Source organism: Diadema antillarum, unplaced genomic scaffold, assembly GCF_040938485.1.
Source record: "Diadema antillarum isolate AM-2024a unplaced genomic scaffold, OU_Dant_1.0 scf00000120, whole genome shotgun sequence".
NCBI lineage: Eukaryota > Metazoa > Echinodermata > Echinoidea > Diadematoida > Diadematidae > Diadema > Diadema antillarum.
The window spans coordinates 348,556-370,041 of NW_027271009.1; the positions used below are offsets into that span (position 1 = coordinate 348,556).

The window sequence follows — 21,486 nt, forward strand, 5'->3', positions numbered from 1 at the left end:
GACCGCGGCACATACGTCATAAAGAGATGCATATCATTCGATTCATGTTCATGCCCAAAAACAGTTTACGCCACGGAAATTGGATGAAACATAGAGCTAGTCTCAACCGTATGCAAATGTAATTTCATTGCGTTTTCAAATGAGAGGAGCACGAGCACAGCCACAACCTCAGCCACTCACTACTGTACAAAATCCCAATACATAATTTAGAATATACAGCTACCGTATAACCTGTATCTATTGTCATCAAACGTATATACCGTACGTCGCGCGATGCTCAACCACTCGGTCCAGGGAGGCGAGTCTCGCCTCCATGGTCGGTCGGCCAGGTTGGTTTACACTGGGCTAGGTTTGGTTGTTGTACCGTACCTTCTCAAGAGGAAAGCGAGCATTGCTGCATAATCCACTGGGACCACAGTGTCAAATTCTTCAGTCGTCATCGAGTTCTCTCTGATATTATACAAACATGCACATAAAGATCCAGTCGTCTGTGCGGTTGGGCGAATGTATAATTCTCTCCCAGCAGTGGATTCGTGAAATCAGGGAGGTGAGGGCCAGGGTTTGTTTGCATGAGTTGTGCAATATTATGAAAACAGAGCGTGTAGGCGAAAGCAACTCGGCCCCTGCAAAACTCGCCAAACCCGCCCTCTACGCTCTTTGCTCTTGATCTTTTTTTTTTCTCCAAGACTGCAAGGACATGTAACTTGATGTAAGTAATATACATGTATGCGTTTTGAAGTTTTTTCTTCGTATTAAATGAATTTGACTTTACGCTATCTTATCGCATCACTTTATCATTTTGTCAGCAATAGATAATCATGGATTTGTTTGTCATACAGGGTTCTTCATAATCATAACTCTCCATTGAAGAAAGCATGGTCAGACTTTAAAGGGAAGATAAACCCTAAGAACAATGTGGATTGAGTAAAAGCAGCTACATTAGTAGAACACATCAGTGAAAGTTTGAAGAAAATCAGACAATTGATGCAGAAGTTATGAATTTTTAAAGTTTTGGTGTTGGAACCGCTGGAAGAGGAGACTACGAGTAGTTATGACGTATGAGTGGACAACAATACAAAGGAAATATAAAGAAAATTCTACAACAATCCATTTTTCATGAAAATTACAAATTCTGTCAACTTGATACTGACATATGTTAAGGGTAGCAATGATTCCCCCTGCTTCCTGAAAGCGGTTAGTCAAGTGATCTTTCATAATGCTAGAAAAATGAATTTTTGTTGAATTTCCTTTATATTCTCTTTGTATTGTTGTCCTCTCATACGTCATAACCTCTAGTAGTCTCCTCATCCAGCGGTTCCAACACCAAAACTTTAAAAATTCATAACTTTTGCATCGATTGTCCGATTTTTCTCAAACTTTCACTGATGTTTTGTACTTATGTTGCTGGTTTTACTCAATCCACATTGCTCTTTGGGTTTACCTTCCCTTTAATCTTTCCCGAAATCTTATCTTTGACTGTTTTGTCTCGAGTTTCCTGTCCAAAAAAAAAAAGAAAAGAAAAAAGAAAAGGATATCACCAAGGCTCTAGCTCCCTCTCTTCTGTTACCCATTGAACCGGTTTCAAACACATCTAAGTAGTTGTTTGTTTGTTTGTTTGTTTTGTTTTGTTTTGTTTTGTTTTTTTTGTTTTGTTTTTTTTTTTGGGGGGGGGGACTTTTATAAAATTCTCTTCCCGTTACCTCCCGCTGGCCTTTTAGCACATTTTCTGTACCACAATCAAACATAAACATCGGATGGTTCACTATATTAAAACCGTGAGACCTTTACTCTAGTGCAATGCACTCCATGATCAAATTTGCACCATTAAACCTCGGAATGTGGTAAATTTCGTCAAAATCGGACGAAATTTCTCAGCGATTGTAGTATGTATGCAGGTATACTTTTAACATTCTATTTGTATTCTTAACCAGAAACTCGGAATTAGGCAAAATAATACATTTGTTTGTTGTTGATTTTTTTTTGGTTTTATTCAAAAAGTTAAGCAAAAAAAAAGGGGGGAAGTGGGGGGGGGGGGATGTGCGAGGCGAGAAGTCGTGCCTCGGGTGTGACATGAAGGCACTCTGTGGACCCTGAGAAGCCGCGCACGATGCCAGAACTGTTTTGTGGCGTTCAAAGAGATTTTTCTCCGCACTGGGGAAAATCTCTTTGGTGGTGTTACATCTTTACATTCGCAGAGTGACGGTACGAAGCAGGTACGAAGCAGTGCGCAATGTCATTATTGCTTTGTGACGTCACAATAGTTTTGTTAGAAAAATGTTACATTAATATCACAGAGTGACTGTACGCAGCATGCAGTGTGCAATGTCGAAGTTGCTCTGTGTCGTCACAATCATTGCTTTGTTAAAGTAAAGATTTCACAGAGTGATGCGCAGTGCGCGAAGCGAAGTCAGCATTGCTTTGTGATGTCACAATTGTTAAAAAATTGAAACATTAGGGAGCTTTTAGATTTTAGACGCGCGGACGTTCAAAGAGTTCTTTCAGCAACGTGCTATTAAATTTTTGATTGGATGACGTCATCACCTCGTAAAAATGGATTTAAAGTTAAACCTTGTCAAATTTGATTAGTTTACGTGTTATCTCTATATGGGAGTGCAGTTTTTCTGGAAATGAAAATTGACATGACTGTTTTATCGAGCACTATTTCACTTACACTTCAGTGAATTTCTCCCAGATTTTAATATGTTGTAGCTGAGACCTTGAGCTATCGTTTCGTTCCTCTTTTTTTCAATAGATGTCGGGATCACGTCGAAAAACTTGGTTGAAATTGGCACTTGGCTTCGACATAATGTCATTTTGCTTGATACCGTCAGTGACTCATCCCTGCCAATTCTTGAGCTTTTTTTTAACACTTTTTTTCTTTTTTTTTAATTAGTCTTATTCTCCCTTCCTAACTTTATCTTTTTCTGATTTTTTTTTTTTGCTTCTCCTTCAAATTTCTAAACAATACCCTAATTTTTTCTTTATTTTTCTTTCTTTCTTCCACTTTCTGTGTATACTACAGTAGATCAAGAACACAAGTCCTATTAACCCCACATTTTGCACATGTTTAGTTCATGTCACGAACATCATTTCATAAAATAACAACTAAGCCTACTTCCTCCGACACAATTTTGGGTAGGTAAATTAGGATCAAAGGTCAAAAGTGTTTAATCCTGTATCTTGGTGAATACACGTCCAATCTTTCCCACATTTTGCACACGTAATGACCATGTTGCGAGAATCATTTCACAAAATAACAACTTTGCTCAGATGCCATTAGGATCATTAGGTAAAATAACGACGCTTTGGTCGGACGCCATTTCGGCTGTGCAAATGAGGTATCGTCTCTATGGGAGTATTTTTTTTTTCTTGAAATGAAAAATGACATGACTGTCTTTATCGAGCACTATACATAGCTAATTTTTCATTTATTGAATTTCTCCAAGATATTAATATGTTGTAGCGGAGACTTTAGGCTATCGTTCATATGCTCCATTTTCTTTATTGGAAGTCGGGATTATACGTCCAAAAACCTGGTACGTAGCTTCGATGTCGGGAGATATTTATGTCTTTCTTTCGGTGACTTTCTTTTCAATTTAGCTCAAGAAAAACACCCCCCCCCCACATTTTGCACATGCTTAGTCCATGTCACGTTCATTATTTCATTTTAAAAAAAAATTATAACAATGAATTCATCTAACACCGTCTTTTGTAGGTACATAAGTATGGTCAAAGGTCATAATGTTTCGTCCTGTATCTTGGTAACTAATTTGTCCTATCTTTGCCATAAACAATTTGTACACGTATAGACCATGTTGCATGAATGATTTCATATATAACAATTTTTTTGCTCAGATGCCATCTTGGGTGTGCAAAGTGGGATCAAAGGTCAAAACATTATGTCCTTTCCGTAAATCTGTAGAGTCTAACAGACTGTTTAGTCATGACAGGTTTGATTCCCTTTTCTTCGATGAGAATGTCACAAATCTCCTCAATAAGACAGGATACATATTGTAGGCCCCTATATCGGATCACCTAATTTGTCAGTCTTGACAAATTCTCGAATCTGGTTGCTTTGTGCAGTGGCGTACCGTGGGTCAAGACATTGGGGGGCACCTCATGGCAGCAACATCATAATTGCATAACGGTACACAGTACATAAATGCGAGCGAGCGAAGCGAGCGAGCTTGAAAATTTTGACATTTTTACATAGTCACCAAACTGCCGTTTCAGCTATAATAAAAATATATTATATGTATTTTTTTTTTTGGGGGGGGGGGGGATTAAGGGGGTTGCACCGGGCGCAACTGCTGGCGATGGCAGTAACATCAGTAGAATGGCATAACGATTAAATGCGAGCGAGCGAAGCGAGCGAGCTTGAAAATTTTGACATTGTGTGTAACAGTCAAAAAACTGCCGCTTGTAGCTATATTTTTTCGCTTTGGAAATTACGGGAAGGGGCGCACCGGGCGCAATTGCTGACAATTACTGACAGCAACGTCAGGAGAATGGCAAAACGATTAAACGGGAGCGAGCGATGTTGACATTTTACAGTCCAAAAACAGTTACTGTCGTTTGTAGCAGCTACATGTACTTGTCGCTTTGGATGGTAGTCAAGGGTGTCGGTTTATGTTCATGATTGGGGGAGGTATGACCAGCGAGGGGGCGTCGAAGTGACGAAGCGGGAGAAGGATGTCCAAAATCTGCACTTTATATACAGAGCATCCCCTAATTTTTTGTGTTTGTGAGTGTGTGTGTTTCATATAGATGGAAAAGTTAGGAAATAGCCAAGGTCAAGTCTTAATATTGGCAATGCAAGGCATTTTAATATAGACTAGTATGTAAAGCAACACTGCAAAATCAATGATTAGCTTTGATAGCAAATGTGTACAACCTACGTCAGATTGCTCAACATTGCAGCGACTCTCTGCCGTTCGGATGCTCTGCGTACACTGCGCACATCCTGCTTATATTCAGAATGCGGACCAGCTTTTTAATGTTTCACACTATATACCTCTTTAATTATGGTTAAAAGAAATCTTAGAAAAATATATTTTTTCTTGATCACCCTTTCATGTCGATTTCAAAAGCAGTTTACTAACCCTTGAATTACCATTTTGGTAGGTTTTTTTTTTTTTTTTTTTTTTTTTTTTAACCAGCGGATTGGGGGGGGGGGGGGGTACCCGTGCCCCCCGTAGTTACGCCACTGGCTTTGTGGCATCATTTTGCTATTCAACTTGTATTTTTTGCACAAATAGATAGGCCCTAGGACCTATCTGTATAGGCCTATTAATGAACGTTACTATAGGCACCTGTCCTACTGGCTTAACGTTTAGACTTTAAACGTTGCTGGGTATCAGAAGCTCTAACTGTTTAAGTATATTATTATGTACAAAAATACTATTAACGTTAGAATCGTCAATAAAATAGAGTCTAGGCCTAACGTGGTCGTTTAATAGGCCTATTAAGTATTAAACGTTAGGTGCCTAAATCCATGAAGAGATGGATCGTAGAAAAAAATATTAAAAGTTTTGGTTGAGGTTTTTATCATTTTTGCAGAAATTTTGGTGAGATAGATTCTAACGTTAGTACTATACACTGTAATTATAATTAATAGTGAGAAACATCTTATGATATAAAATACGAAAGAGCATGTAGACCTACAAATAGACCTAGAGTAAACACACAATTCCACGAGGATTTAAATTCAACGTTTATTAACATGTTTAGGTGTCGTAATGAAAATTGATTTTGAAAGGGCTGAGATAGACCTATATATCCAAAACAGAGCGATCCTAGGCTAATATGTGACCCACACTAATAGCAGAAGTCTATATCATTAACTTGAGAGTTACGAATACGATTGTTTTCTTTTTGTTTTTACTTTTTTATGTTTCAGATACTGTACGAGCTGAAATTTTCGTGTAGAGATATTTTCGCGTTATTCACGCGTTATATTCGCGTGTTATTTTCGCGGTTCAAAGGCGATACACGAAATTCGCGAAAATAAAGCCACCACGAAAATGTCAGCTCGTGATTAAAAGTTTGAGTTCTTCTTAAAGGACAAGTTCACCTTCATAAACATAAGAATTGAGAGAATGGAGCAATATTAGTAGAACACATCATTGAAAGTTTGAGGAAAATCAGACAATCCGTTCAAAAGTTATGAATTTTTGAAGTTTTTGTGCAGTACTCGCTGGATGAGAACAATATAAGGAAAATATAAAGAGAATTTCACAAAATTCCATCTTTTGAAAAAAGTACACATTCCTCTGACTCGTTACCGACAAATGTTGTGGGTAATATTATTCCCCCTGCTTTTAGAAAGAGGCAAGTCAAGTGCTCTTTTATTATGTGAAAAAAGTGAAAATATGTTGAATTTTCTTTTACATTTTCTTTATACTGTGTACGCATATGACTCACAAGCTGTAGTAGTCTCCTCATCCAGCGGTTCCAACTCAAAAAAATGAAAAAAATCATAACTTTTGCATCGATTGTCCAATTTTCCTCAAACTTTCACTGATGTGTTCTACTAACGTTAAAGGTCCTGCTTACCTTTGGGAGCAGTGATTTTAAAAATGTTCAAACTATCACATTTAATGCATATGTGGAGGTCAGTTGTATCACAAAACATCCTACCATACAAAAATTTTGCAACAAATCCTACAATATAAAGAGATACCACTGTTTTTCTCAATAAACCATAACTGTAGACGGTTTAGTCTGGAAGCATTTTTATCATAACTATTATTCACGTTTTGTATATTTAACAAAACTTAACATTCATTACACTGATTCAAATTTTTACATTTTAGAACTATTTTGAAGTGCAAATTCTGGTTTTTTGTTTCATCTGCAAATGGTAAACTATGCCTTTAATATTGTTGCATTTTCTCAATCCTTATGTTTATGCAGGTGAACTTGTCCTTTAATGTTAGAAGTGGTAGACCATCTATGCTCTTTTACTATCTATTTCATAGGTTCTAGACGTTTATAACGTTAGGTGTTTACATGGTAGAACTCCCGCCAAAAATAAAAAGCCCCATTTTCATCTCCACCGTGTACCGATATGTTGTGTTTCTATGCTAGGTCCTACTCGATTGGCCTAACACAATCTACTACTACTGTACTAGTACTCAGCTACTGAAGCTACTGTGTTTTCTACTGACCTGTACTGTAGGTCTGTATCTAACCGCAGCAGCGACCCCATACGGACAAATACGTACCGTAATAGGTGTTACAGCGCCCCGCGACGGGGTTAGTCTGTATCTAACGTTAACTGTTGGTTAGCTATTGTTAGACATAAAGATCCGTCTGTCCGGAGGCCTCTTTTTATGTTTTGCCACTACTGATGACAGCGTTGAGGTGGCTGTTGGTTTCCTCAAAGAAGTGGGACAAAAACTGACAGAATTATTTAACGCTGTCCTAACGCCAACGGAGGGGATCCGTAAAGCCAGACGCAGTTCTCCGCGGAACATTCCCTGACGGACAGATACAGACCGATCTTTCGATCAAGTCGGTACCATCCCTTGGCCTTAAATGAATAATTTTTATAATTTTTCTTTAAAACTTGAGTAACTTTGATTCTTTCTTGGATATGTGGTGGCTCTGAAAAGAGCCGTTGTTGTAAGAAGGCTGGTAGCTTCTTAACCGCCGAAGCCGTACAGGGTGCGTCCCTGGCGCTTCAGGGCGTACACGACGTCCATGGCGGTGACGGTCTTGCGCTTAGCGTGCTCGCAGTAGGTGACGGCATCACGGATGACGTTCTCGAGGAAAACCTTGAGGACACCACGTGTCTCTTCGTAGATGAGACCGCTGATACGCTTGACACCTCCACGGCGAGCCAGACGACGGATAGCGGGCTTGGTGATTCCCTGGATGTTATCACGCAAGACTTTGCGATGACGCTTGGCGCCTCCCTTTCCGAGTCCCTTGCCTCCTTTGCCACGTCCAGACATGATGTATTGCTGCTCTGCTAGAATAGTAGAACTGATAAACATTGAACGAGAGCGCCGAGTATAAATAATTCTTATGCGGACGTAGATGACAGCGCTCCCTTCTGATGACGTCACTCACTACCGGCGAACCTCATTTCGGACTTCAATCCCGAGCAAATGTTCATTTAACACTCTTGAAGAATCGAATATGCATTGTATATATCTCTTGTTAGTCTGCAAATGATATGAGACACTGAATCTTTATAATATATCTGACAGACATTCGTTTCAAAGAAAGGAAATATTGAACAAAATATTCACAGCTTCGCGTGTTTCTCTGTAGCGGCTTGTGGAGTTTAGGTTGACCAATCATGACACCGGAGACACGGCTTGTAGGTGGAGCTTATGGAACTCTCATCGAATACAATTTTGATGAAGTGAAATTATAAAAATTGGCTTTTCATCTTGCTACGCATGGTATTAGCTATTCGACAAACTTACTAGTTCAATGTAATATGCTATTATGGTATTCACTTTTTCCCTCTGAACGAATTTATATCTGATAAAAGGTGGCTTCACGGCGTTCAAGCTCCCCAAATTCGTCATCGACGACGTAAGCCAATCAGAGAACAAAACGTCACAGTTCACTTTGGCGCGCAAATGTGAAGTATATAAACGCAGGTCCCGCGGTTCATGCAGTATCATCATTGTGTATCGCAAGTCAAGATGGCCCGTACAAAGCAAACTGCCCGCAAATCTACTGGAGGTAAGGCTCCACGCAAGCAGCTGGCCACCAAGGCAGCTCGCAAGTCCGCCCCAGCCACCGGTGGTGTCAAGAAGCCCCATCGCTACAGGCCCGGAACCGTCGCTCTCCGTGAGATCCGTCGCTACCAGAAGAGCACCGAGCTGCTCATCCGCAAGCTGCCCTTCCAGCGTCTGGTCCGTGAGATCGCTCAGGACTTCAAGACCGAGCTCCGCTTCCAGAGCTCTGCCGTCATGGCTCTGCAGGAGGCCAGCGAGGCCTACCTGGTTGGCCTCTTTGAGGACACCAACCTGTGCGCCATCCACGCCAAGCGTGTGACCATCATGCCAAAGGACATCCAGCTTGCCCGCCGCATCCGTGGCGAGCGTGCTTAAGCTGGTCCTTTTTGTGCTGACCTTACTCAATTCCAAAGGCTCTTTTCAGAGCCACCACAATTCCCAGAAAGAAATCACAAGATAAACCCTCTTATTACTTCTTACGGCCTAGAATCTAACAACTCTAACTGTGTAGCTGTGTTAATACGTTAGGTAGGTCTACCCTACACGTAAGTTTTCATTGTAGGCCCTAGATTTATTTAACAAGTCATGAGACCGAGAGTCTGGAGAGTGGGTGAACTGGGTGTGCTGGGTGCTACTTGAGTCTGTGCTGTGCCGTCTAAAAAAAAAGAAAAATGCGCCCGGGTATGGGGTGTGTATGTGGGACGCACGCAGCTAACACTAAGGGCGGACTCACACTGTGCGATTTTTACTGCGATACGCTGCGCTGCGACAATGTGCGATATCGCAGCCTGTTGCACTCTGTCGCAGGTGCTGCGATGCATACCCACACACTATGCGATTTGTGGCCTACGATTTACATCGTGCACATGCGTACAACGTACGTTATGGCAAGAACGGTAACCATGAATGAAGTTACTCGTGACAGGCTTGCTTGTTTTGTTGTTTTTTGTTTGTTTGATTGTTAAGTAACTATTCAGAAATTACTAGATATGAATCGAATAAAACTATATTCTAAGAAATAAAGTTAATAGTGATAGAAAAAAGAAATATGCAATATTTTGGTATTGATTTGGATCACTGCCTGTATCAAAGCCCCCCCCCTTTTTTTTTTTTTGGGGGGGGGGGGGGGGGTGGTTAAAGGATTCTTGATCATTGGGAAATAAAGTCATTTCCAGCATAATCATGCATATATGTAACTATAACAATCGGTAAAAATCACAGTAAGGGAGAAAATGTACTACTGCTTGGCGGAGGTCTGTATTCTCTGAGTGCTTTCCAGTGGCTATGATAGTGGAATTCTGACATTGTGGTTTCTCAAACATAAAATATTGTGCTGACCTATTTTGCAGGTTCGCCCTTGAAAAATTCACTCTTGTTTTGTGTATTTATTTACCATCCGGATGTAAGAGAATCACACTTATTTACAAAATCGATTCACAAATAAAGAACGTGACAAGAATAAAGAGAATGATATATTCAAGTCATTAAATTTAATATACAACGTAGATTCATAGATCACTCTTGCTGTACACCAATTCAATTCAGTTAAATTCAATTTTTATTTATTTCCATCATCAAAAACAGTAGAAAAAAAAAGGAAAAAGAGAAGATGATACAAAGCGGTACAAGCTGTCGATTTTTCTTTCAAATACATGTCTATGCTTAAATTAGTTAAATACAATTGTACTGCCAAAACAAAGCACAAAAATGCAAAACTAGTACTTTAACAAAGCAATATCATAATTGTGGTGTACAATTCACATACACTAAATTATGGATGTCATAATTCATAAAAATAGCACACAAAGTGACAAAAGTCATCATCTTCCATTTCTCTTCGACATAAAAATAAATAAATTCAGTCCACTTGAACATCTACAAGAAGTTCCGCTATATGAGTGACCATTACAATTTGTACGAGACAAATATCTATGCCACCACAATTTCCCAAATCATGTTGCAAAAAACAAACAAACAGCACATAGCAAATTGCTGCAATCTAACATACTCTACAAGCAATGTTTACAGCTAGTGCTTATGTACAAAGGTACATAAACGCTAACTGTAAACATACAGTGTATTTTGAAATATACCAAAATGAAATGATCACACCAGCATCTAAGGGGTGCTTGGAGATGCACTAAATGTGCTACTGGTCTTAATCCAGATTAATCAGAAACTGCATACACTGCAAAATATTGTGGCCAAACAGACATTTGAATTGAAATTCCAACTCTGTGTGAACGTTGTCAATTGTATACCTTAATACAAATAATATCATTACAGGAGGTCTCATCTTCAACATTGTCCATTTTCTGTTCATCCCAGATTATGTTGGTGCCTACCGTAGGCATTCTTTACAAGAAGATGATGTGCTGATAAAATTTGTGAAAGGAAAAAAAAAGGTTGAAAGCTAGTGTACATGTATTTTGGTGACACATTTTACTTTCCAGAAATGACTTAAGCAAAAAATATACAATCATGTTATCAATAAATCAGGCAGATACCAATGAATGGACATTGAGTTGCTTTGAATGGTAAGGGTAAGTGCTAATATTGTAGCCCACAATGTAGCAAAAAAAAAATATAACAATTTGCTGATTCAAACCCTCCAATGTTGAGTCCATTAATAAATGTTATACATTTATACAGATATTGATACATAAAGAGATATAATAAAACACAAGTAAACAAACAAACATAATTTTGTGCAGAGGGGGAGATCAGCAGTTAAAATCAGAAGACTTTTTTAATATCTATGAATGAAATACCAAGAACTGGTAGCAGAGTATGACTGCATAAGGAAAAATAGCTATCTCAGAGTGCTGACTGCTGCAATCACATTGCTCTAAATTTAGAATTGCACAGTAACATGATTTCTTGTTTGCAGCCACAGTACAATTTATTGCAATGATACATGGGCCATTCTCCATTTTTCTAGCTCACACATTTCCGGCAATACATGTATCATTGTCAGACTCACATTTCAATACGCTAAGACGAGGGCAATGAAAAGACACTGTGCAATTCATTCATCATTGATCAATGATTAAGACCTTGTTGATGTAGACTGGCATTATTAAGGTGATTAATAAGTTTTAAAAAACTAAGTTGTTCCATGGTCAAGTTTAATTAATATTAGAAAACTTGAAATAAGCTCACACTCCCTCAGGCTATATAGGTCTAAGGTGTTTTTACTCTGCACAGTCTTGTGAGTGACAAAGAAATATGATGTCATGTCTACCATTTTGCGAGAGTACAAGTCATACAAAAACTTCGGGGTAAAACATCTCTTGAACTTCTTCTCAAGTTTTCCATCGTTTCAAAAGAAGTTTGGTTTACACGTTCAGCTCAATGCAAAGTATGTTGCCATGGTAACAGCACGTGTTGCCCTCAAAATTACGTAAAGACTTTTGGAACAGCTTTCTTCCCCAGTTTTCAAGCCATTGAAATAATGTTTGGCACACATGTTGAGTTTAACTTATAAAGTTGCGCAAAACATACATTTCTAAACAGTAGTGGAAAGAGTGTTGCTACTGTCACAAGACATTGTAATGGCCCTTACAAATCAGGCAAAAGCTTGTGGATTTTTTCCCTCTCCAGTTTTGCAGTGATTCAAACAAAATTTGGTACACTTGTTGTACTTGATTTAAGGTTGCAGGATAAATTTTAAAGAGAAAGTAAATGTGCATTGCTGGAGTAACAGTGCATAATCGCCTTAAAATCATGACAAAACCTTGCACATTGAAATTCTTCAGCTGTTTGTAGGTATTTCAGATAAGATATGGCACATGGTGATTGCAATGTAAATTTGAGCATGACAAGTTTTTCAAGAGTAGCTGAGGTTGTAGTTGGTGGGAAAACAGATATCAAACCATTGTAAGTTAATATTAAATGCATGTAAAGTTCATGGAAACTTGCACTGGTCAATCATAAATGAATGAAACAAGTCAATATGTCAGTTTCTTCAAGTTCCATCTTCAGGACTGCCTCCTAAATATCTTTTTGCACGAGTAGCTGCCACTTTCTTGATTTGAAAAATCACATTTTGTTTCCAGTAAGTCCCAGACAGACAGCAATGTCATCCTACACCAATCTTGCAGTTACAGGTGTAAGCGTTAAGGTGAACTGCATGACAAGGCTAAACAAACAAGAAAAAGAGAGCAAATGGAGAAAAGAGGGGAAATATTAAGAGTTACAAAAATGCATAAGGTTCCCTGTGTAGCAAATGTTTGTAGATTATGATGCCTCCAACATTCCGCCTAATTTCTTAGTGTTTACAGCACTTGAACTACATACACTAGCAACTTACAACCATGGTTGAGTTACTGAGTTGAGTGTTTATGACGTTCATCAACCATGGAATTGAATGTGGAATTTGAGTTTTCTTGAAAAAGTAAAGGAACAATGTGGCATGTTTCTTTTTTATACTTAGTGAACTTACGCCTGAATAGTCCTTGTTGATGTGATAACTTAAAATCAGCAAATTTAGCCAGTGATCTTAGATTCTTAACCCCCTGACAAAAAGAAGTATCCCTGGATCATAATTCTTTGAATAAAGCCTACTTAACAATGTTCTTTGAAGTATGCAAATCAAATTTGAGATTTAATACAGACTGTACACCCCAAATACGTAAATATGTTGCATTTGTATGTAGAGAAAAAAAAATCAGCAAGCATGTTTTTTCTTTCTTTCTTTCTCTATTTTAGGGACAAAGCAAACATTTTCCAGGAGTGCATGAGTAGGGTACCTACTGCTGATAAAATTCTGGTTTCCTTTGCTTCTTGACTCCTCCTTATCTTCTTAGGTATTGCTTTGACAGTTCCTGCATCTCCTTCTCCTGCTCCTTCTCCATCATCTTATGTGTAGCATTTCAGCCTATGACGCCTTGCTGGCAGAGTCTTCATCATCTTGTAATTCCTTAATAGGAGAAAAAGGAAAAAACAAACAAAAAAACAAACAAACAAACAAACATGAATACATATTGTATTGAATTAGAATGAAGAGGGATGCATTTGCCACATGTTTTACAATGGATTCATTCTTTCAGAGAAATAATGTTTTCATTAATTTCTAGGAATTGCTTATGATGAACTGTATTGAAGTTTTATGAATAATCTATTCATCACTTTTAGGCTAGCATGAATGGAATTTTTTATTTTCTTTCAAAATAATGTAAAAGACAATTAAATTACACTGTTTGAATTGATATCTTTCTAGCTCTCAACTTCATTTTTTTTTAATTGTGAAGCCACCATAAAAAAAAAGAATCTGATGTTTTAACACATGCAGTCACATAAAAATTTGGAAGTATGAGTAAGTGTTTATTTCATCTTCTAACATATACCTCAGTCTCCAAATTGGTAAGTGATCCTCTTGGCATGTGTGTCCTCAGGAATTGCAGGTAAGAGAGAATTCATTTACTTCTGCAAGACAACCAGTTGCCAGCTGCTCCTTTTCCACTCTTTCTTTTCAACATTGTGAGAAGCCTCCTGTATGAAGTCCTTGGAGATTTCATTTTTACTCAGACCTGTTTAGGGTGACAAAAAGGAAGAATTTTTGTTTTAGGTTTTTATGACAATCAGAGTAGACTCTAAATATACCATTTGGGTAAAAAGTACAACATTTGGGAGTGAATAGCTTTATAGTTAACAAACACATAAAGTGATAATCAAATTTATTCAACTATTCACCATTGTTAATCATTGGACATATCAGAAGCATAGTTGCATATAACCCAGAATAATATTCTATAGGCCTAGTATGTGCTTCATAAATTCATATATCATAATTATAATGATTTCAATCAATTACTAAAGTCTTAGGGCCCAAAAGCTAAACCAAATTACACTACGCATCACATACCGGTTCATTAAATACAACTATGTCAATATACATGTGCAACACTTGACGCACACAACATTTGTTTTCTTCAGTCTGCAATTTTGGGTAATTCATGAATTCCATTGAATGATAAGCATGTTTTATATTCAGCAATCAAACTGCAAGTACAATTTGTACACCCACAGATTGGGGCAGGATCCTTTAACTTGATTCCTATGATTTCAGACTGAGAGCTCATTTGATTAGAAATGCAATTACAGGACAATGTTAACAGAGAGTATGGCATGTATGTAGCCTGACCAAGTGCTGTGCACAGCACGGTGTCCTACTGTGCGCAGTACATTTGTGACTTGCCGAGGTAGCAACGACAGGGCTGTGTTTATTATTCACACAGATCAACAAATGAAACGCTACCAGATAATCAAATAGTACTAACGGTTAGTCTGCAGACCTGAGCACGAACATAGGTTACAGCCTCATGGCCGCACCAGATACAGCAACTTACAGTTTGGAGTGAATGGTCATCATATAAAAACTCCAACCACGCAGTGACACATACACACTGTATAGATAAAAGGTAATCACATAGAGAGGGTCACTTCACTGCGATGTTTTTTTTTTTTTTTTTTTTTTTTGCTTTTTTTTTGCTTTTTTTTTTAGGGAGGGGGGGTTCAGACTCAATCAGTAAATGATCATCATGTAGTACATGTACATCACACAAAATCAGATGCTCTTTGCATATATTATAATGTAGCTGCGCAAGCTGTAATTAGTAGGTGTTACTACAGTACTGCACAAACCCACACCAGATTAGACTACAATCTCACATTTGGTCAACTTGTCTTTTGGACTCAACCTCCACATCTGGCCATTCTGGGCATTAGGCGTTTTACAGCCTGCCCAAGATCTAGAAAATGTTCCTGTAGCTCTGAATCTCGAATAGGTCCAACGATTAAAGTTCTAAATTCTCTAGGCCTAGGTCTATGCCTACAGTCTAAAGAGCTCTAAACCACCAAGGTCAAAGCCAAGGGCAGGTTAGGCAAGCACAGTTGATATCTAGATCCACGATTAATCTATGCAGCGTGACAGGTCTCTATGCTGTAGCCATGTTCTGCTGTTGGAACTGCGAGTAGTGCTAGTCCGTAGTAGAGTAAGCCGCCTAAGCGTGTTACGGCTAGGTCTCGACTAGTAACTACTAGGGTTAGGACTAACGACTACGTTAGTGTGCTGAGACTAGCTGCTAGTGCTAGACTACTTTGACTATAGTGCTAACAACTTGTTAAGAATCAAGATGCTAACGTTAGAGTATAGATTTCTAGAGATATAACACTAACAGTTACATACTAACGGGCTAGACTTTCAATATCAACATCTTATCAACGTGTAAAAAATTATCTGGAGTCCATGGACCTCTGGAAACCCATTCAACGTTAGACAGAGAACCTAGACTCCTACTAATAGAGCTGGACGCGATCACTAGACTACATCGAGTCCAGTGCCAGTGCAGTGGCAGTGCAGTACATGAGTAGGGCTTAGACTTAACAATGTTTAGATCTAAATCTAGTACAGCTGAAGCCTTAATGTTTAGAGCTAGCTTTAGTAGCTATGTCGATAATATCGACTAGCCTAGATAGAACACTCTTGACTACTCGTAACACACTAGATCTGTATAGGCCTATAACCACTGCACTGTACTAAGGCTAAGCCCATACCGCAGCGCGACGGGGTTAAGCCCATACATGTATGTAGCTAGATATGTATTACTCAGTATAGGTCTAACAACAGGTGTGTTTTGTTTTTATTTCTGTTTTTGTTTTGTTTTGTTGTTGTTGCTGTTGTTGTTTTCCATTCTTTTTTTTTCTTTTTTTTTTTTTTTTTTTGGGGGGGGGGGGGGGGGGGTGTTAAGGCCTAAACTTTGCATACAAGTAATTAAGGCCTAACACTAGGCCTAAAGCTAGAAATCTAACATGTTCGACAAAATTGGGATTACCGGTACCCCACCCCAAAGACTGTTTAATCTGCCCTCGGTCAAACTCTATACATGGGACTACGTATGGACCAAACAGCTGCGATGGACGCGACAAGCCCATATTCGTGGTAGAATTACTCACGATTGCATTCTAAGTCGTTGTAGAACTCCCTCCTAATTTCATCTTCGTCATCATGTTGAGGCAGATCGGTGAACAAATGTGGAATGAAGGAAGCATATCCAGCCAAATCTTGATTAGTACTTCTTCTACCACCTTGCTTCACTGAAAGTTTTCGATCATCGTCGCAAGCGATTGTCGCAGAATTTTGAACATGTTCAAAGTTCTGCGATGGGGCTGCGATGGCTGCGATAGCCCCAAATCGCTGGTTGTCGTATCGCAGACATCCTCACACTGTGCGATTTCTCGTCGTCGGACATCGCAAAGGGTAAATCGCAGTAAAAATCGCACAGTGTGAGTCCGCCCTAACACTGCAGTGAACAAAACACTGTCCCACGGTCACTTCTTGACCTCCCTGTTGTAAACGTTATAAAAGTCTAGGGCATTTTAGGGGTCTAAACGAGCATCAAGCGCCTATTTAGGCCTAGGCCTATTCAAAGTTATGATAAAAATATCAAAGATTTTCTACTAGACGTCTAATTATTTTCTTTAAGTTCTGGATGCTTTCAATACAAATTACAAGTAAACTTATACAACTTTCTCTGAATCTGATGGACCATTAATGCCCGAATGGATTTATTTATTTGTTTACATTATATTTATTTTTTTTTTGGGGGGGGCAGAGTATTAGAATATTCAAACACACAGTCCACACGCACACACACACACACACACACATCTGATAAGCTGTAACTAGCTAGTCTAGTTGTCCCACTTCACCCCATCCAATGACAAGTCCCATTTCTAATTCTCCCACGGGGTGGCCTCCCCATTCAAAAGCCGGCCTTTTTTAAATGAACCATAACTATGACACAAGAATTGATACTGTATGAGACTTTTGGGGAATAATCTATTAAATTATGTATACATAATTTATAAAGTACTAGTATAGTACTACTACCCCTAACAACCCATCATATGGCCTAGCCTCAGTAGTCTGGGTCAGAGACACGAGTGCCCTTGGCCCATTCTAAATACAGAAAAGTTTTATAGATCATACATACGAGAAAATTCATAAAATCACAATGGTGTATCGTTGTTCCACTTCTTACAACTCTCGATCACTTACAAAGCCTATGTCAGTGTTGAGGGTCATCAATCCCGGCCGGAGGACAAGGGGTCAAAAACATGACATTTTAACCCCAATAATTCATGAAATGATATGAGGAACATTTTCGTTCTTTCAACTGTCAAAATAGTTACCCATTTGCAACGGATTGTTTAATTTCAATTTAGAATTCAATTATAGACATTCATATTCAAAAGTTTTTAAATAGTCATCGTCTTTAATTTACGTTTCCCCCGCTCAATTCCTATCCACAGATTTAGACTCAGCACAATGGAGGACTGACAATTTCGGAATATTCAACAGAAGTGTGAATCAGATCGTTCTACAGTATTTCAATTCTATAAATACCAGTATGCAAAAGCTCTGCCCTAGCTCCAGTCCCACCACATTCCCTCTTTATGACGTCAACTTGTCCCACACGCGGAGCAAGAATTGCTAGTAGTCTTTCAATTATCTTTTTCTCATTTTTCATAGCAAAAAAATTAAAAAAATCACCAAACAAACGATGCACCGGAACGCTGAATTTCAGGTCTGAAAACGCAAAATACCCCCTCCCACAACCTTCCTCACTCCGCTCCCTCGCACAGATATTTTTACCAATTCCAAGTTTTGCCCCCCTACCCCCCCCCCCCCCCTCCCCCCATAGTGAGAACGGATCAACGCCACTGGTGTTGTCTATGGAATTTGACATTACAGTACAGGTGTATAATATACTGCATAACTAGTTCACTTCAACAGCATAGAAAACCTGTGAAATTGGATATGAGTTGAAACAAATATCACTAATGGAATTTTGAGACTTCAAGTTCATCAGAGGAAAAGCAGGGAATGTTGTTTTCTTGAAATGCTCGGGGAACCCTGCTGATCTCCAATACAATTGTATGTTACATATCCACAATAAATGCATGGGGAAGGGGCTACATGTACAGTGGGGAGGGTGCGGAAAGAATGCCTCCAACCCTTTCCATACGAGGGGATCGTGGCTTAATTTGCATTGAATTACGAATTTCAATGAAAATATTTTTATCGGCACATACAGTACATATTTTGGGAGGGAATAGCCTGGGAATTTGTGAATCAAAAAAGTGTACCACTAGGGCATATAGGCCTGCATACTAAATCTATAGCCCTGCATACTAAATCTATAGCCCAGTGGGTAAGGTAATAGGCCTTGGCATAATCATAGGATATATATCCCCTAGGCCTTCCCATATACTTAGTACTGTGAGGAACTTTGTTTGATTTGAAGTGACAGATCTGGTCCACACTCTGGTGAAATATTCAGAAATTTGTAAATTTGGAAATTTCCAAACTTTATAGGCCTACCAAAGTGTTAATGGAAGGTGACCTCACCGGGGGAGAATGTGAGAGTGGGAATCCCCCTTCCCACACTTCGAGGGAGATTTTGCATTTGCACTGTGGGCGAATGAAGTATTTGGACAACTTTCTATTCAATTTTCCGCATCTCGGAAACTATTTTGAGGCAAAATGATGAATTGACCCCCCCCCTCCCCCCATTGTCATGGGTACTAGTAGGCGACACACCAAAATACGACAGATTACAAGGGAGTCTTGCATTTTTAGAGTTCAAATGCAGTCTGTCTCGTAAACACATTGAAATTCAGGATATTGTCAATCCCAAAATTGTATAGGCCTAAGAATAGGGGAACCTGCAAGGGGGGAAAGGGCTTAAGGGGTGGCTTAGTTTTGGTCGAGATGAGGATGGTTTTCAACTTTTTTTGTAAGACATTGAGAAATTGAATTCTTATGAAGTATGAAAGAGTAAGCAATTCAAAGAGGAATTCAACTTTTGCTTTGTTTCTTTTTGTTGTTGTTGGTTTTTTTTTTGGGGGGGGGGGGGTTGATAAAAATTGGTTTTACGTATTAAACAAAGAAATCCTAACAACATGTGATATTCATCACTAGGATTACTTTGTCTTACTTTGTTTTTGGATATCTTAGGCATATGCTCTGCCATTTCAAAACTGATTTTCATCAAATAAACTTTGAATTCATACCGGCATACGGCCGGTAAGGACTGTGGAGTGGGGGGGGGGGGGGGGGGGGGGGGGGGGGGACTGGGCTAGTATGTAGCTACCGGTTGTCTAGGTAGGGTGGGTTAGCTAACCCACCACGTTAGCCGGCGCGGCCCCGTCGTGCCGTGTGTACCCACCCGGCCCGGTAGCGTGTTTTTTTTTAAGACGGCACAGATTGGGGCATGGCGCGTGTTAAACCTATGGGAAAAACGTTGGGTTAGGGTTTTTGGTTATGGTTAGGGTTAGGGTTAGGGTTAGGGTTGGGGTTAGGGTTAGGGTTAGGGTGAGGGTTTGATGGTTAGGATTAGGGTTAGGTTTAAGGATAGGGTCCCCGATAGATTTTTAGGGTCCCCAATCTGCTGCGCCGTCTAAAAAAAAAACACTCGACCCGGTACATCGCATCGGGTATAGTCTAGCTTCTGGACTCTTTTTACTCGTAGCCGTGATTGTACGCGACAAGCCGTATGAGGGCGTGACACCCGAGGATTGTCGCAATCAGAAAATTTGCGCCCTCTCTTGGTCGCACCAAGGAAAAGGGGACGGAGCCCAGACTACATCGGGTACTGAGTACCCTACTGTCCTACATAGTGCAATGCAGTGCCAGGTAGTGCTGGCAACGCGAACAGTAACACTAACTCAAAGATCAGTTCTCGTTCGCGGTCTGTCGAAGTTTGCAATCTAATTTTATTTCCTAAAATGTATTTCATGTTGGCTCGTCTGATTTGTGGAGCTCGTAATCTCAATGCATCATCACTGCACTGAGATATCCCTTATTTAGACCCTTCTTCAGAATAGCAAACTTGACGTCTCAGTCCCACATGCACATTGTTGTGTTTGTTGATCACCTCCGTGAGTATCCGTCTAACGTTAGAATTTTCTAACGTCTGTAGCTGTCCGGAGGAGTCTTTTATTATTTTTTTTTTACGTTCTCACTCTCCTCCATAGAGGGGATCCGTGAAGCCAGACGCAGTCTCCGCGGAACATTTCCCCGACGACCAGCAGATGCAGACCGATCTTTCGGTCGGTCAACTCCGTGATTAGCCTGACCAGACCGCTGTGGCCTGTGCTGTGTGCGAAGCAGTTGATTGTAAGTGTATTCATTTGTAGCATCATGGTTTCTGTTGGAGATCTCTTTATTTTATTTTTTCATTTTTTTATTTTTAGTGCCAGCATTATGTTGATGGTATCCTGGTCCAAGAATGTCCCTTGTGATTTGTGTGTTTTGGAATTTCTGGTTCATTCTACTTCTACAGTACTAACTCAGTTCGGGAAACCCACTCACAAGGGGGGCCCCTCCTTATAAGTAACCCGTCCCCCTTATAAGTAACCCCGTCCCCCTTATAAGTAACCCCCGGGGCACCCCTTATAAGGAGTCTCCACGCTTTTTTGCAATGCAACGCGAAAATGAAAGGACTGCGGCAATTCGCTTGATTATGTCCATAAAGCTTGACAAGTTTCCTAGTTACTCACGAAATTTGAGCAAAATCGGTTTGAGGCATCATATCTAAAATCATGGATTTAAATGCGATGTCAAACGACCCATGCGAATGCTGAAATGCAAGCGATTACTGGCGTGAGAGTCGCCAGGCGCGGCGGCGCGGCAATGCTTGAGTGCAGACGTGGCGACTGAGTACGGTACTCAGTCGCCACGTCTGCACTCAAGCATTGCCGCGCCTGGCGACACTCACGC

The 21,486-nt window shown here is 39.6% G+C and overlaps 2 protein-coding genes across 2 annotated transcripts; one reads left to right on the forward strand and one right to left on the reverse strand.

Annotated features, from left to right (window-relative positions):
- Positions 1-7,580: 7,580 nt before the first annotated feature.
- On the reverse strand, positions 7,581-7,980 carry LOC139720029 (histone H4). The gene has a single exon (XM_071631404.1). The coding sequence runs from the start codon at positions 7,956-7,958 to the stop codon at positions 7,647-7,649; it is 312 nt and encodes a 103-aa protein (XP_071487505.1). The 5' UTR covers positions 7,959-7,980; the 3' UTR covers positions 7,581-7,646.
- A 678-nt stretch (positions 7,981-8,658) lies between these two features.
- On the forward strand, positions 8,659-9,082 carry LOC139720027 (histone H3, embryonic). The gene has a single exon (XM_071631403.1). It carries the CDS (start codon positions 8,664-8,666, stop codon positions 9,072-9,074), a length of 411 nt encoding a protein of 136 aa, XP_071487504.1. The 5' UTR covers positions 8,659-8,663; the 3' UTR covers positions 9,075-9,082.
- Positions 9,083-21,486: the final 12,404 nt, after the last annotated feature.